Raw genomic sequence first — 17,404 nt, 5'->3', positions numbered from 1 at the left:
TTCTTTTTGCATTTATGGTATGAGTGTCTCACACACACACACAAAGATTGGCCTCAGCGGGAATCCGCGTGCAAGAACCCAAGGACAGCCCTGACACGTGGAGCTGACATGGCCAAGACTTTCAGTTCCTACGCCACGCTCACTCAGCATGTGTGTGCGCATGTGCGGGCGTGTGTCTCTGTGTGTCCATGTTTATGGCTGGCACTCAAAGCTCACATTCCCTTCTGTCCTCTGCCTGCGCGTGAGCACGTTGATCTGCCCATTGAGCACGTTCCAGTGTGTGCGTGCGTATGCGTGTGTGTGTGTGTGTGTGTGGTCTCTATCCACTTGGTCTCGGAGAAGTTGATCATACAATACAATACAAAACGAAACAAGTTTAAAGAGAGGTCGTTCCAGGGGGAAGGAACGGCACCATAAAAGGCTCGATCCCCTCCGAGGCTTCGCTTTCCTAAGTTAAGTTAAGTTAAAGTTAAATTAAGTTAAAGATAAATTAAAGTTAAGTTAAGTTAAGTTAAGTTAAGGTTAGTCCTCGGCACTTCATGACATGAGTCACTGGGCAGGTGGCGGGGTGAGGCAATTTAACGATTTGAAAACATATATAAGTATCTCAAAATAAAGTCTAATTTATATTAGGAGCATCTATATTAGAAGTATCTTAAAATGAAGTCTAATTTATATTAGGAGCCAATGGAGTGAGGTGATTCTGACTGCACGCTATGCCAGGTTTATCCAGTCATTCCAGTTTGTCATTTTGACGAAGAGCACTTCCGGGAAGTGGGAAAGTAGGGCAGGGCGGGCAAAAGCTGACAACTACGCAGCACACTAGCACTGAACTGCAGCTCCTGCTTGACGAATCACACAACACAGCAATATGCGTGAGATTGTTCACTTGCAAGCCGGCCAATGTGGTAATCAAATTGGAGCAAAGGTAATGAAACTAATAATGATCTGTTTTCTGTTGTTTCCTAGTTTGTGAACATAAATGCTAAATAGGTCAACACTGGGGCTAGTGCTGAATAAGTGTTTCTAAATCTGGCAGCTGGTTACAAGAAAATGTTATTGCCGTATTCCTAAGCCCTCCTAATGATGTTGGGTAGTTGAAAAGTATGTGAAAAGAAGTTTAAATGATAAGATAGGGCTTTTTGAATATCCCTCATGGGATCAAAGTTTGTGGTGTCGCAATCAAAAGTGTTGTACATGTCTCTGCATGCCATGTTTGCTGATTGAGAGACAATGTTTTTATACAAAAGTAGCTAAATTTAGTCAAACTAAATAATATAGGTTTTATCCGAGTGAAAATGGGCTTCATTTGAAATGTATTGCTGTCTGTCTGTCTGTCTTCCTGCCTGTCTGCCTGCCTGCCTGCCTGCCTGCCTGCCTGCCTACCTGCCTACCTGCCTGCCTGCCTGCCTGCCTGCCTGCCTGCCTGCCTGCCTGCCTGCCTGCCTGCCTGCCTGCCTGCCTGCGTCTGTCTGTCTGTCTGTCTGTCTGTCTGTCTGTCTGTCTGCCTGCCTGCCTGCCTGCCTGCCTGCCTGCCTGCCTGCCTGCCTGCCTGCCTGTCTGCCTGTCTGTCTGTCTGTCTGTCTGTCTGTCTGTCTGTCTGTCTGTCTGTCTGTCTGTCTGTCTGTCTGTCTGTGTACAGAAGCGGGAAGGTCAATTAGTTATTTGAGAACTCTTGTTAGCTTTATTACTCTACACTGAGTGACATTTTCTTTATTTTTTACTTGACAAGTGCTTCTTATATGAAACAACTCTAAAATAAACTAAACTAAAACGGAGCATTTTAGAAAAACAACTACTAAATACTAACTAAACTGGTGTAAAAAATGAAACTGAATAAAAAAACTACACTGAGTGACATTTTCTTCATCTTTTACTTGACAAGTGCTTCTTATATACCTAAAAAAATCAAACTAATATAAAACTAAACTAAACTAAAATGGAGCATTTTAGAAAAATAATAACTACTAAATACTAACTAAACTGGTGTAAAAAATAAAACTGAATAAAAAAAATAAATAAAATAAGTCAAAACAAAAAAAATCAAACTATAATCAAAGTGTCTGAAACTTTTACAAGACCCTTTCTTTCTTTTATTTTTGTGGTGGCACTGAAACGGGTTATGAAGATGAGCCGTCTCCCCCAAAATGATGTCGACTCATTCAAATAAATTGGTGTATGTTTGTTTAGTATTCAGCTAGGTTTGCAAGACTTGACACGTAGCAGGTGTGTTGCACAGGTCCGTTTGGATTCTTTAACAGGGTGTAATTGTTGCATGGTAGAAATACACTAAGCCTTCTTTTCTGCTGCCATGAACTCATGGTACCCAAGCGGTTTGCGAACATGTGGCATTAACACTGGATCCCTATTTAGTATTTTGTACGCACTAAGGTAGGGGTGTCAAACTCATTTTTTGTGGGCCGCATTGTAGTCATAGCTTCTTTCGGAGGGCCATTATGACTGTCAACCCAAATAAACGCATGAGCACCTCACATTATATAAGGTAAAAGCTACAAAACAAACTGACAAATAACTTGTTTTCAAATCAGACAAATAAAAACTGGTCAAATATTCATAAAAAAGATATTATTAAAAGTGAAGACAATTTGCAATTCTAGTAATGACACACGAATTTGATGCACAATTTGTCTTCGTGGCCCACATAAAATGATGTGGTGGGCCGTATCTGGCCCCCGGGCCTTGCGTTTGACACCTGTGATGTAAAGTATAAAAACACCAACATCTCATGATTCATGAATTAATACCCAAAGCAGCTTTTTAGAACTCAGCCAAATTCAGTGTGTGTGTGTGTTCGCCTTTGTGTGCTAATGTGGGGGTGATATGTTTGTCCTTTATGATGTCATGCTGTCTTTGTTGCTTCAATAAATTGTATGTGGCTACACTTGTTCACATCCATTTAATCAGTCATTGAATAAAGATGTGTTCCTCACTTCTGCCACAATATTAGGTTTTGCATTCATTTGCAAATCGGGAAGAAAAAAGGAGATAGGAAATGTCTAACAGTCAAATAGTTCACTTCAAAAAGGAAGCAGGTTTGTGAAATACCCGATTGCAACTGCTGCAGGTAGTGACGTGAAACCAGTATAGCTGCTCCACTTTTACCACAAAAGCTATTTTATAAAAAAAGAAAAAAAAAAGAGAGAAGAAAGATAAGCATTTTATCGCTGACATCAAAGACCTAACTTGAGAAAATATTGAATGAAGAAACGAAGGTGGGAAGACTCACAAATAAGCAGCAGCTGAAGGAACCTGTAGTAAAAGTCTGGCAAAGCATCTCAAAAAAAGAATTGCTTTTCCAATTCTCTCAGTGTCATAAAATGAATGGAACTGGGCGACCATTTGCAGCTTGGACCAGGGTTTATTGAAGGAACTCAAAAGACAGATATAGAGGTGCGACCAGGGACGAGAATAACTGAACAGAAAGGCGAAACAAGACGAGAACAGACAAGCAACTAGAAAAACGGGAAACAAGAAGACATGAGACGCAAACAATCCGAACAGGGGAGTGAGGGGCAGACATGACTTAAATACAAGACAGCTAACGAGAATTTAGTTTGTCCGTCTTATACTTAAGCAATTTCTAATTTTCTTTGTATATTGTGATTATTTTATTTCAAATTATTGCAAGTTTCATAAAAGGCAACATCTTGAAAACCTTTGTTGTTGTTCAAATCTTCCTTGATGCAGAATTTATAATGTTTCATGTGAGTGAATTGTTTTGTCTGGACCAGTTTTGGGAAGTGATCAGTGACGAGCATGGCATTGACCCAACTGGATCCTACCAAGGAGACCATGACCTCCAACTGGAACGTATTAATGTCTACTACAATGAGGCTTCAGGTCAGGAACTGCCATGACTTGTGTGTTTTTAGGAAATTAAAATCCAAGTTTATGATGACCTATTTGATCCGTAGGAGGAACGTATGTCCCAAGGGCGGTCTTGGTGGATTTGGAGCCAGGCACCATGGACTCTGTCCGGTCCGGCCCATTTGGAAAGATATTTAGACCGGACAACTTTGTCTTTGGTAAACTACAACTTTAGCAAATGCAAGACGTGATGAAATTCAATTGTGACCAAAACGTGGTCTTTCTTTCCAGGCCAGAGTGGAGCAGGAAATAACTGGGCCAAAGGTCACTACACTGAAGGAGCCGAGCTGGTGGACTCGGTTATGGATGTGGTAAGGAAGGAGGCCGAGGGATGCGACTGCCTTCAGGGGTTCCAGCTGACGCATTCTTTGGGTGGTGGTACTGGATCTGGGATGGGAACTCTGCTCATCAGCAAGATCCGTGAGGAGTACCCGGACCGCATCATGACCACCTTCAGTGTGGTGCCCTCTCCGAAGGTACGTATAACTCATGTCATTCTAAAAGGTCATTCCACAATTGGAGTAAAAAGGAGAATGTGCTCCATTTCTGGAATGACCCTTGACACTTTAGCCTCAGTGGAGTTCTACACTCTGCTGAGTGAAGTTGTAGTATTCAATTGCAACATTTCACCTGCAGGTGTCCGACACAGTAGTGGAGCCCTACAACGCCACCCTCTCGGTCCACCAGCTTGTTGAGAACACAGACGAGACCTTCTGCATTGACAACGAAGCCTTGTACGACATCTGCTTCCGTACCCTCAAGCTGACCACACCCACTTACGGAGACCTCAACCACCTGGTTTCTGCCACCATGAGTGGTGTGACAACCTGCTTGCGTTTTCCCGGGCAGCTGAACGCGGACCTCCGTAAACTGGCCGTCAACATGGTGCCGTTCCCTCGTTTGCACTTCTTTATGCCGGGCTTCGCTCCGCTCACCAGCAGGGGAAGCACACAGTACAGAGCCCTCACTGTGCCCGAACTAACTCTGCAGATGTTTGATGCCAAAAATATGATGGCTGCTTGTGACCCCCGCCACGGGCGCTACCTCACCGTAGCTGCCATATTTCGCGGCCGCATGTCCATGAAGGAGGTGGATGAGCAGATGCTGAACGTGCAAAACAAGAACAGTAGCTACTTCGTCGAGTGGATCCCCAACAACGTCAAAACGGCCGTTTGCGACATCCCGCCGCGCGGCCTAAAGATGTCCTCCACCTTCATCGGTAACAGCACTGCCATCCAGGAGCTGTTCAAGCGGATCTCTGAGCAGTTCACTGCTATGTTCCGCCGAAAGGCTTTTCTCCACTGGTACACGGGCGAGGGCATGGATGAAATGGAGTTCACTGAGGCGGAAAGCAACATGAATGATTTGGTGTCAGAGTACCAGCAATACCAGGAAGCCACCGCTGAGGAGGAAGATTTTGAAGAGGAGGAGGAGGAGGAGTTGGCCTAAGACTTCTCAGAATTCACTGCCTGCATGCGGTTCCTGTAACCTCTGCATGATCACTCCTGCCTCTTCTCTCCATCAGCAACTGTAGACCTTTGCCCAATTCTTTTAGTCATCGGTGGGTTCACTGGTCTCTACCTAACAACAGTGGCCACATAGAGGTCTGTCAGACTCATCAACTTTTTGGTAATGTTTCTTTTGTTCACGACACAGTTTTACATTTCTGCCATATGCAGTGCATTAAGCTTTAATTCATTTGTTTCATTTGGTATTTGACTTCAATAAATGTATTGGTAAGCAAAGTGATGGTAGTGTTTTTTGCTTCTTCATTCATTTCTTCATTCATTTTTTTCTTACGTTACAAAATTAAAGCGACGATACAAACATTTGGGCTCATCCCTGGCCAGGTGAATAAAATAGTACATCAGAAAATAAAGACACCGTATGGTTCCATTCGATGCTTCCCTGATCACAATTTAAAATGTGATCATGGCCTGCGTGTGTGTATGTACATATATGCACCGTATTTTCCAGACTATAAGGTGCACCGGACGATAAGGTGCACCTTCAATGAATGCCCCATTTTGAAACTTTGTCCTTATATAAGGCGCACTGGACTATAATGCATCATTTTTAATGCAAATCAAATCATTTTCCATTTTATCTTGTTTATTTCAACTTCAGACGCAACAAATTACTTTATAATCACAAAATAATGATCCATAGTCTTTTTGATTGATGATTCATAGTGTTCAGAGGGCCACTTATGATTGATTTCAGGACACAATGCTTCGGGTCAGTTTAAATTTAGGAATTTGGTCCATATATAAGGCGCACCGGACTATAAGGCGCACTGTCGGGTTTTGAGATTTTTTTTATGTTTAGGTGCGCCTTATAGTCCGGAAAATACGGTATATATAGAATCTTCACATCATAAATAACTAAAGATATGCTTTTGGTGGCAAGTGAATGTTGAAGTTTTGAATTTGTGGCATGCACACATGATGACACAAGACTGACAGGAAAGACTGACAGGAAACGTTCAGTCACAAGACAGCAGTGGTTGTGGCTGACTGCCGCTACTTCCTGAAAGGCAACAGAGAGCACCTGCTGAGGATCTTGCCCCTTCAGGACCAACACATGGACACAGTGGCATTCAGACAGCATGGGCTCCAGAATCAGGTCTGTTATTATCGATTATCAAGAGAAAACTTCTATTCTTGCTGTCTTGTTTGTCACTTCCTCTCAGATCTGTGAGTACATTGCATGACTATAATATTAAGTCAACTGAAAAGACAACAGAATGTGCTTTTCACAGAAAGCCTTACATCTTTTTGGTGTTTGTTAGGGTTACTGTTTGACATTCCGGTGTCAAATGTGACGGGTTCTCGTCTGACTTTGTTTTCACAGACAAAATCTTGAGCGAGCCTTCATCGTATTCTTTGGGGCATCATGTCCTATAGCCAGAGTTGAAGGTCAGTTCCTTTTCACTACCTTACAACAAGGCCTGTGAGCATTTCCATTACTGTCCATTACTATCTCATCCAATACACTCCCAAATTAAGTAATGGAAGTGTTCCTCACAAAGGTTTCTTTGTCTCCTCCAGTCATTCTATCTTCCTACAAGATAGAGGACAGTGGCTATACATACTGTACATGCTGGTCAATGTCAAGCAATGCCATCTAAGCCAAACAACTGCCTGAAATGGATGGTACAAACACAATCTGTAACGATAGGTATTTCCTGTTCTGTGGTTTGACAACCGCATTGCTTGTCCTGTTGCTTTGAACTAGGTGCCTGCGAGCCACCCCTGTAAACCAACAGCCCGTCCTCGCAGGCATCGCCCCGGCTAACATCAGAAGCAGCCACATTGGCCCTCTCCCAAAAGGCACAGACCAGTGAATCCCACCTCCATAAGATCGTCACAGAGACACCACGACGCGTGCGCGTAAAGTCATGACGCCCCTCTGCCATCCAAGCCCATGAGCTGCTCAGCACAACATCAGCTGACACTTCCAAGGCCACCTGGGTCAAGACCAAATGGATAGAACAGTGGAAGTCAGCAGAACCATCTAGGCTGCACCACTACATCAATGACCCCACAGACGTCTCTAGCCAGGACTTGCCCTGAAAACAGTGGACAACCCTCAACCGCCTGAGGACCGGCATTGGACGCTGTGGAGCTGCAATGAAGAGGTGGGGACTCGCAGATAGTGCCTCCTGCGAGTGTGGGGACCCAGTCCAGACAGTAGACCATATCATCAGCTCGCCTCAACAGAGCTGCAAGTCTGCTAACCCTGCCACTGCATTCAGGTTGAGAGAAGAAGTGGCTGTGCACAACTTTAGTTTTGTTCTGACTGATATTGAGTGCTGCCAACGCTTTGGCTTCTGTCGCCTCAGCAACAGTGCTCAGATGTGTCTTTGCATCCTCATGTATGAACATGTCAGGGAAAACACTTAAGGCAGGTTAAATGACTCCATGTTTTTACAGTTACCTTCCTTGATTCAAGGTCATTTATAAAGTTCTCAATACCCTAGCTGTATACATCAGTAAGGGGCAGGTGAATTTTTAATGGCGTCCATGCTCATATGTTCCAAACAAATATTAGACTGAGCACTTGTATCTGCTTAAAAGACCAATGAGATGAAAGTGATGCTGGCTGCACTCTACAACCAACCCATACCATTGACAGCCGGATCTGTAACACTGCAGATGGCAAATCTCCAATTATAGTCCTACGTATGTACAGTAGTAAAATAGTAAAAAGTATTTGTTAATTTAATAGTATTAGGTCTGTCGGTACCCAGAGGGACAAAAGGTGGTGAGTCCAGTGACAGTTCATGATGACATCACAAGCAATAATAGTGGAGAGCAACAATTGGAATCCCTGTGAAATATCTTAGAAATTTGACACAGTACAGAAAAAAAGTGTATTTAACAATCTTCCCAATTTGGAATGAGCAAAAAATAAATAAAATAAATTAAATCTCTAAGTACATTCAAAATTGTGAAAAATAGCGATTCCTCTTATACTTTACAACACATGGTGAAATCTGTATTGCACAAGCTTTTACGGGTTCAACGTAATCACAAAAAATAAGCATAAAAGTTAAAAAACTGAAATGCTACTTCATGGCTCCGGAACTCGGTCTCCCCTCCATTTACCGAAAATGTGAGTAGTAGGATCAAACCTAGTGTCCCAAGTTTTACTTCGTAACAACGCTGCTGTGTGTGTGTGTTACATGTGTCATAAAAAGGGAATAATAATCATCGTTCTTTAGATATACTTTGCTCAGCTAGATAGTACATATTATGGAAGCCACAAGTGTACATTCTGGGCGGAGATGATCTGTTAGTACTCTTCGATGTCTCAGTTGGTGACTGTGGGAATAACACATTGTAATCACAGCTGTAGAAAACATCCGCCGTGTGTGTGTGTGTCTACGTGTGTGTTTGTGTGTGTGTGTTTGAGACATTAACCTCCCCCACCTCACTTTGGACCAACACATCATTCCCAGTGCTGTAGCAGACTCAGCTGTTTTTAGGACACACTGACCGACCTTTCCGTTAAAACTCGGATGGTCGTCTTAATCACTACCATTATATACCAGTGGCTCATTATGATGCAGCCTACTTCATGTTGTGATCGCATTGCATTTTTTGATTGAGACTATTAATGTTTGCGTAGTACAGTTTTACCCCAAAACTGCTTACTGTAAACACTCAACCCAACAATTTATGTAAACTTTACATAAACTGTTGTGTAGAGTATTTCTTTCATAGTGAAAGTCAGGCACAGTTTTTGTTATTTTCTGTAACCTGGCCAATGTGAATATGAGTATATAGCTGGAAATTGCCAAAGAAAGTGATACAGGACTGTAATGCTGGGTAAATAAAATACCAACAATTCACAAGGGCCTTTTTACGCACATGTAAATTTTGTGGTGCGGACTAGCCAGTAATATAAATCTATCTACCAATCCATCCGTCTGTTCATTGCCCGCCTGCCGTCATTCAACTATATCCTGCCCTACAAATCCAAGTACCAATTGTTAATTTGAAATTCCAACTTCTTAAAATCTTCAAATAGACAAGACATTTGCAAGATCTCAACGTGTTCCTGTCAACTGTTTTTCTTCTTTGGCTCTCTTGCAAAGTTTTCATTTCATTCAGCGCGTCTTGCAACACGGTTACTTCCACCTTTGGTCAACATTCTTCAACATCATGTTGACATGTGAATGGATTATCATTCAAAAGATATGTAAATGTATTATAAAATGATGTTTGCACTGAAAATGTGTGAAAAGTCCATATCAGCAACTGGCACCTGTAATCCTGCTGTTTTTTTCCCAATGTGATTTGCTTTCAACATTTGCACAGTGAAAATATCTCTCTGAAAGACGAAGACAACATATCCACATATTTTAAGAAGATAACCAGTTGAAAGTGTTTTAAACATTTGACAGAAGAGAAACAACAGAAAAAAGCCATTAACACTACTAAAATGCACATCAACATGACACAAGAGAAAATTTACCACTTCACCTTGAGAGGTGATTCTAAAAAAGCTTTTTAAAATGTTTCCATTGCTTGAGTACAACAAATAAAGCAAGTTAAGCAAGACTCAACCTTCGTTTGCAGTGAAAAATGAAAACAATTTCTAGAATGTGTTCCCGTAAATCGAAAATGGATCAGTCCTCGAGTCCTGAAATGGTTTTGATGGTTCTTTCATCCTTGTTGAGAAATTCCCCTTCTCAAGTGTCTCTTGTGTGCTCGCACTCTTATTTCAACCTTGCCCTGCAGCCCCCTAGATGCTTGTTTCCAAGCTGGTGCTTCATGTTCTCGGCTCTTCTCGAAAGGAGCAAGAGGATATGTGTGCAATTCTTGTAAAGAATGCAATATTGGATGTTTATGTGAGCAGAGTGGGACACTCTCTGCTCAATATAAAAAGACAGCAGAAGTGAGAAGTGGCCTCGAACATGTAAATTCCTCCTACTGCTTTATCTTCGTATTTTCACATTGTCCATAGCAACACGGATATGGGCCATAGTGAGGACACACTGTGTTATCTTGGTATGCAAACACACATGCACGCACACACACACACACTGCATTTATAAGCCTATTATTGCTATTTCCTGAAGAAGTGTCAAGAACGCAGAGGCATATGTTTGGATAAACTATATGACACACAAAATACCAGTCAACATAGAAAAAGATAACATAGGAGAAGTTAATAAAAAAGTGTGAGTTTTTATTTGCTTGTTCAAGGAAAATATTATGTTATGTAACATAATTAAGGGCTGGAACTCCACAAACAGAACTTTAGCACCACAATTAGAGCCATAGCCACCAATAAATGTGTTGTCTAGGATTTATGGAAAATTAACCCATAATTACATTTTACGGCACTAAATGGGGATGCTACCCACATGCTGGATCATAGTCAAGTATATCAAGGAAAACTACAGGAGATGATAGTATAGTCTGAATTAGCTTGCACCTTATTAGCCCTTATCAGGAGATGGCTGAAAAAAAATAATTTTGCTCGAATGGATTTTCTTAATTTGGACATGCACATAATTAAAATGTGTTTGATGAAAATATACTGTCTCATTAAAATATATTTAAGGAGAAGAGTAGAAAATTACTTTAGCAGATTTTAATCAGGCGTTAAGTACTTTTTTTCACTGTGGCTGTAACATACGTGAGATTTAATCAGAAGTATTCAGAATGACTACAAATTAAAGTTTGATTCATAACATTCTGCCTGAACAGAGTCAAATTTAGTGTTTGGACTTCACAAGTGACATCTGGAATTTCCTACATTGCAGTTATCACGCGCATAAAAAAGAAAAAAAAAAACATGGGAAACATGAAAGTCCCTATCCCATTTACGATTAAAATGAGGATAGCCCGGGGTTTTATTTTGTATCAATTACCGATACATTGTGAGGAGGTGTGGTCTACTCATTTGAATTATATGGTTTGTGACATCACTCCTGGAACTTTTCTGTTGTAGGCTACATGCAGAAACAAACAAAGTGGTAGAGACGACGCGGAAGGAAACCAACACATGATCAGGTGCCGCACGTGTTGTAGAGTCTGATAGCAGTGGGAATAAAGGACCTGCGGAACCTCTCCTTCCTACACTCTGGGCGTAATAGTCTGCTGCTGAAGGAGCTGCTCAGGGATGTCATGGAAGGGGTGAGAGGTGTTGTCCATAATGGATGTCAGCTTAACTAACATCCTCCTCTCACCCACAACCTCTATGGAGTCCAGGGGACAGTCCAGGACAGAGCTTTTATTCAGTCTCCCTCTGTCCCGGTCCGTACTGCCCCCGCTCCAGCAGACCACAGTGTAGAGCACCGGTGTCAAACTCAAGGCCTGGGGGCCAGATACGGCCCGCCACATAATTTTATGTGGCCCGCAAAGACAAATTGTGTATCAAATTTGTGTGTCATTACTAGAATTGCAAATTGTCTTCACTTTTAATATCTTTTTTAAAAATATTTGACCAGTTATTACTCTTTTGATTTGAAAACGAGTTACTTTTCAGTTTGTTTTGTGGCTTTGACTGTATATAATATGAGGTGAGATAATATGGGTTGACAGTCTTAATGGCCCTCCAAAAGAAGCTATGACTACAATGCGGCCCGCGAAAAAAATGAGTTTGACACCCCTGGCGTAGAGGATGGCTGAGGCCACCACAGAGTCATAGAAGTTTTGCGTGCCATTTTGGTGGGGTGTGAGGGTGTTCCAGCAAAAACAACGTCTCTCTTTCTGCTTCCCGAAGGCGGTTTCTTAGCGAGTACCCACTTGCCCCTAGTGACAATTTAGCCCTTAGGATCTCCAGGACAAACAAATCTTTCGACCGCAGTCAGGTGATGACTCAAGGTTGGCGGCATAACAAAACAATGAAGCCCATGTAACATAAAGGGGAACTAATGTGAGATAGAAGTAATAAATTTACAAAAACTGCCAGGCCCAAACACTGCAACAAACGACAGAAATATGGCCTAATAAATAAACACTAACAATGCATTACAAAGACGACACAGTCATAAATGCAGATTGAGTACACAGACTGCATATAAAACAGGACAAATAAATGCACAGCAAATGACAACCACCCTTCGGTGGACACCATGTTAAATGTTTTGTTTACAAGCTCAGATTCTAGAGAACGATTCTTCAAGAGGTTTATCAAGTATGTCATGTGACCCTAAGGAGGGGAATGTCGCACATAAGCTGTCAGTCTAAAGTGTTAGACTATACTTTCAAATATGAATCCTCATTGGACAGTTGATGCAATCTTTTTATTAAAGAAAATGCATCCTGCTTTCTCTTATTTTGTCCCTCTACAGTGAGGGTGTAAACATGACACTACGTTTGGAAGGCACACTGAAACACACTATTAACATGAGTGCTGCAGCAAGCAACCACAATGAGTGGTGCCCGGGGCAGTCCCTGCAGCCAGCAAGAGGGGATGAGTAGTGGTGGGTAGGGCTTTCCTCGGCTGTGTGCTCCCGGTGCGTGGGGATGCATCACTGGTATCATTTAATTCATAGCATAAACGTGACAAGGTTAATGAGTGGCAAAGAGAGCCTAGGGACCATGTGAGGGGTGGAGGGGCGGGGTGGACGTGATGGGCTGCACCGTGGGTAATATGTGTGTATTGATGGGTAGGGTGTGTTTAAGTGTAGTTAGTGTTTGTCTAGCTGTTTGAAATGGTCTGAACATGATAGGTTGGGGCCAAAGTTCTGGAGCCCACCTACAGGCACACGTAATATTGTGATTTTGACTCCGGGGGCTGAAAATGGGTAAAGGGAGATATGTTTGTGTGTATGTGGACTGAGGCAGGCCTGGGAAACAAGATGGAGTCGGATCAGAAGTATCAGGTTTACGGAGAGACAGATGGCAAAGCCTGGGTGCGGTTTGTGCCCCCCAACCCCACCCCATGTCATCAGTTTTAATCACTAGACTCAGGATACTCAGACACACGCACACACACGCACGGACGCACGCACACACACACATTAATACATGCATACGCACCTTTACATGCATTAAAACACCTTGCAAAGAACAAATTCAAACACACACACACACACGCACACACACACACACACACATACACAAAGACAAAAATGCAGCTGTCATTCTGGACTGGCAGGGGGGGGTACAGGTTAGGAAGGAGGACAAAAGCCTGCGACGCTGCAGAGGAGCGAAAAAGATGGTTGAGGACTAAATTGGCTGGGTGGAGTGATGGAAGAAGCAGACGAGAGGCGATGGTGATGGATGAGCAAATGGTGGATGCGAGATGGGGGGAAACAGGCGAGCGGGAGTAGGGGGGTGAAGGCTACGCGCGGCATCGCCATTAACACGACGTGCAGTCTGCTGGTAACACTCGCACTTATTGTCTGCTAGGTGTGCAGTTTACACTCGCTTTTGCCCCTGACAATTGAATTTGCCGTCTCCTCGGAAAGATACGCATCTCTCTTGCTTGTGTTAACTGCCAGCAGAACACATGAACAAAGAAGTGATACATTTACGACTTCATATTAAATTATCAAGAAACAAGAGACAATTTTTTTTTTCTGTTACATCATAGTAATGTGACTGCCGTGTTCGGTGTGTAAAAAAAACAAAAACAGCTGGTTTGTGTCATGCACATGCAGGCTGCAGTCATATTAAGGCCTTCAACACAAAGACAAAGGCCTCCAGCTCCTCCTTCTCTTGGCTCCCCCTCTTCCCCATCCCTCCCTCCGTCTCTCCCGAGGGACACTATCAGGACATGGAAAGGTCAGGGGCCTGGTAGCACCGCAGTAACCACAGACACACACAAACACACACACACACACACACAGATGATACACCCACATGTTCAACACTCACTTACCTGCTGACAAAAAGCACCTGCAGATAAATCATTTGAATTTTTACCATAAAGGATAGTGTTTTTTCTCTTTTGGGACTAAAAACCTAAAAAAAGAGTACTTGCTGTTGTTTTGGGTTTTATATGTCATGTACTATTGATACTTACTAGCTACTGTAGAATCTTTCAGATTTTCTTTGCTGAAAAAAAGAAAACAAATCACCACAGACTTGTTATAAATAAACAAATGAAATTGGTAAATGACTTAAATTTTTCTATGCAGCCATAAAATATGATGTTAGAAAATAATTAATGAAACAACAATGCGTGCTTCAAAAATGTAAAATATTTGTATTACTACATTTCATTTTTAATAAGGTGAACATAAAATAAAAGCTTGTTTTGAGGGAAAATCTCGGTATTGTTGTTATTGATGTTGACTGCACCTTTGACCAATTATTATATGCAGGTCATGTGTCAAGAATTGTCAAACTCATTTATTTCATGGAAATGGTTCAAAATATTTTAGCCCAACGGTTCTTTCCCCACCTTCTTTTCCCATCAAAGAATAAAAACATGTGGCTCACCTGTACGCCACATTTTCAACAGACATGTTTCAGAGATGACGGTTTTTATCTTACTTTGTCTTGAAATTTTTATCTTTTATTGCTTTGTTTAGAGATATACGTACGTAATATAGTGTGAGGTATGATGCAGCAAAAACTACAACCACAATAATAAAGATATGATAGATTGTTTTTATATATGTCAATGAGCAATATTATTTGTAAAGGCACACCTTTGTATTGGATATCTTTAAAACTTTGGGTGTACCTAATATTGTGTTCAGTATTAGAAGTTATCTGCTTGAGCTTGAAGCGATGAGTTTCACTGTTTCACTGTGAGACATTTTATGTTTAAATGTATATTCCTGTCAGACTAATAGGCATTTACAATGACACTTGTCATTAATGATTTGAATTATAGTTTGATGTAAAGCCATTAATTAATGTGAACACATATACGTACGTACGTCTGTGGTATTTATATTTCTGTATTCACTGTATTTGCTCCAAAATAAGAGGTGCTCTTATTGCCCAGTACAGTAACACTTAAAACGGCACATGCCATTAATCCTACCAACTAATGAGGTGATTAGCCCAACCTACCAATAACTAGCAGGGCTTCGAGGCCCTCTCTGAGTCTCCGAGCACAGTGAGAGAGAATTAAGGAACGGCTAATCTGGCTGCTGCTCCAGAAGCCTAATTGCCTGGAAGCTATTAGTACAAATGCACAGCTACCTGAAGGACAAACGACTTTGATTAGAAGATGTTAATGTGTTTACTGAAATGTTAAAACGTCAGCAGGAGAAAACGGTAGCATAGAGGACACTTTCAATGTGGATTGGGAAGCGTAGCAGCAGATTTTTGGGATGAGCAAAGAGGGGCTCAGCAGCAGTGAAGTGTGCCATGGCTATTTATAAACCCAGTTGATTGCAGATTTATTCTCTTGGGAGACAGTCGTGTGTTTGTGTGTGCGTGCTTGTGTGTGCGTGTGTCTGTGTGTGTGTGTGTGTCAGAGAGAAGCAGGTTATGAAAAACTCCCACTGCGGTAGGAACAGCTGTCTGTCAGGAGGAATCCGCCAGTTAATTTCCTTTGGGGAACAGGCAGAATTGAAGCCGAGGATGAGCCGATTTTTACGCGACCAAATTTGTTGGTTTCTCTTATTTGGGGCCTGCAGCTGCGGAGATAGTGTGTTTGTATGTCTTTATGCACAGGTAGCACAGTAGCTTTAAATAGTTTGCTTGAGGTGACCTTTCACGCATCCGACTGTGTAATACTGTTTGTTGTATCGTGTTGTATGTCTTGGATATTGTGTGAATAAACTCAAACTCAAACAGGAAAGCTTCATCAAGTCGTTTTTCTAATTTGCCTTATTTAAAACATTTATGTAAAAATATAATTACATGTGACTTTTAAAATTCACAGTGTAAAGCACAGGTGTCAAACTCAATGCCCAGGGGCCAGATATGGCCCGCCACATCATTTTATGTGCCCCCCGAAGACAAATTGTGCATCAAATTCGCGTGTCATGACTAGAATTGGAAATTGTCTTCACTTGTAATAATATCTTTTCTTTTTTAATATTTGACTAGTTTTTACTTGTCTGATTTGAAAACGAGTTATTTGTTAGTTTTGTAGCTTTTACTGTATATAATATGATGGTGCTCATACCCTTAGGTGCCATACCCTTATTTGGGTTGACAGTAGGGGTGTAAATCGCGGGTTTTGTCACGATACGATACAAAGAACCACGATACGATATTTGCCGATATCTTAAAGCCTGCTGTGATTCATTCACGATACATCACGATATAGTGCTTCATAGGCAAAATCAACAAGGTACTGCAAACTCTTTATTTAGGAAATTAAAAAGTGCTTCCAAACGATTGAGTTGAAGCCCAAAGGGGAGCGAATTTCCTCGTCTTCTTGGACACTAGCCCAGGAGCCGCGTAGTTGTCGGCTCCCCTTTCACGTGCCTGCTCTGCTCACAACACAACACGCCGCGCACTGCTCCCGGAAAGAGGAAGCAAGCAACAATGAACTGGATTTCAAAATAAAGTCACGTCTAATGTCCGAGGTCAGAAACGGGCGATATAGATCGATGTTTACCTTTAGCATTGATGCCAACAAATCATAGAGGATTATATCGAGTAATCGATGTGTATCGATGAATCGTTACACCCCTAGTTGACAGTCTTAATGGCCCCCCGAAAGAAGCTATGACTACAATGCGGCCCGCAAAAAAAATGAGTTTGACACCCCTGGCGTAAAGGGAAGACAAGAAAAATACTTGCTCCTTGATTGCTGGCAATGTGGCTTCCTCGCACACTTAAAAATATGTCCGTTAGGTTAATGGGGGACACTAAATGCCCATAGTTGTGAATGAGAGCGTGAATATTTGTTTTTTGACATTATTTGCCCCGCAACATTACGGGCAACCAGTTGGACCCTACCTCTCAATCACCCTGTGACCTTAATGAGAACAAACCCAATGAAAGGAAAATGGATGGGTTACATTATTTAAAAAAAAAAAAAGATTTTCAGACACTTCAGGATTTGTAGCATGTGCACATACATCTGGGGAGATTATACTGGATTTTTTTCTTTTTTAACATCTTCTAACTGGCTG

The 17,404-nt window shown here is 41.8% G+C and overlaps 1 protein-coding gene and 1 long non-coding RNA gene across 3 annotated transcripts; both read left to right on the top strand.

Moving 5' to 3' along the window:
- The first annotated feature begins 768 nt into the window (after positions 1 to 768).
- Positions 769 to 5,631, top strand: LOC133151261 (tubulin beta chain-like). The gene is made up of 5 exons (XM_061274135.1): positions 769 to 928; positions 3,753 to 3,861; positions 3,936 to 4,046; positions 4,120 to 4,364; positions 4,525 to 5,631. Exons 1-5 carry the CDS (start codon positions 872 to 874, stop codon positions 5,335 to 5,337), a joined length of 1,335 nt encoding a protein of 444 aa, XP_061130119.1. The 5' UTR covers positions 769 to 871; the 3' UTR covers positions 5,338 to 5,631.
- Positions 5,632 to 6,390: 759 nt separating this feature from the next.
- LOC133151558 (uncharacterized) lies at positions 6,391 to 7,592 on the top strand. Of its 2 annotated transcripts, none has more exons than XR_009713934.1 (4): positions 6,391 to 6,513; positions 6,742 to 6,806; positions 6,939 to 7,043; positions 7,126 to 7,592. It is a non-coding gene; the product is annotated as an uncharacterized LOC133151558 (long non-coding RNA). The 2 variants fall into 2 exon arrangements; XR_009713935.1 differs by having other exon boundaries at positions 6,405 to 6,584.
- Positions 7,593 to 17,404: the final 9,812 nt, after the last annotated feature.

Source organism: Syngnathus typhle, linkage group LG3 (assembly GCF_033458585.1).
Source record: "Syngnathus typhle isolate RoL2023-S1 ecotype Sweden linkage group LG3, RoL_Styp_1.0, whole genome shotgun sequence".
Lineage (NCBI taxonomy): Eukaryota > Metazoa > Chordata > Actinopteri > Syngnathiformes > Syngnathidae > Syngnathus > Syngnathus typhle.
This window is presented reverse-complemented; position numbering and strand designations above follow the sequence as displayed.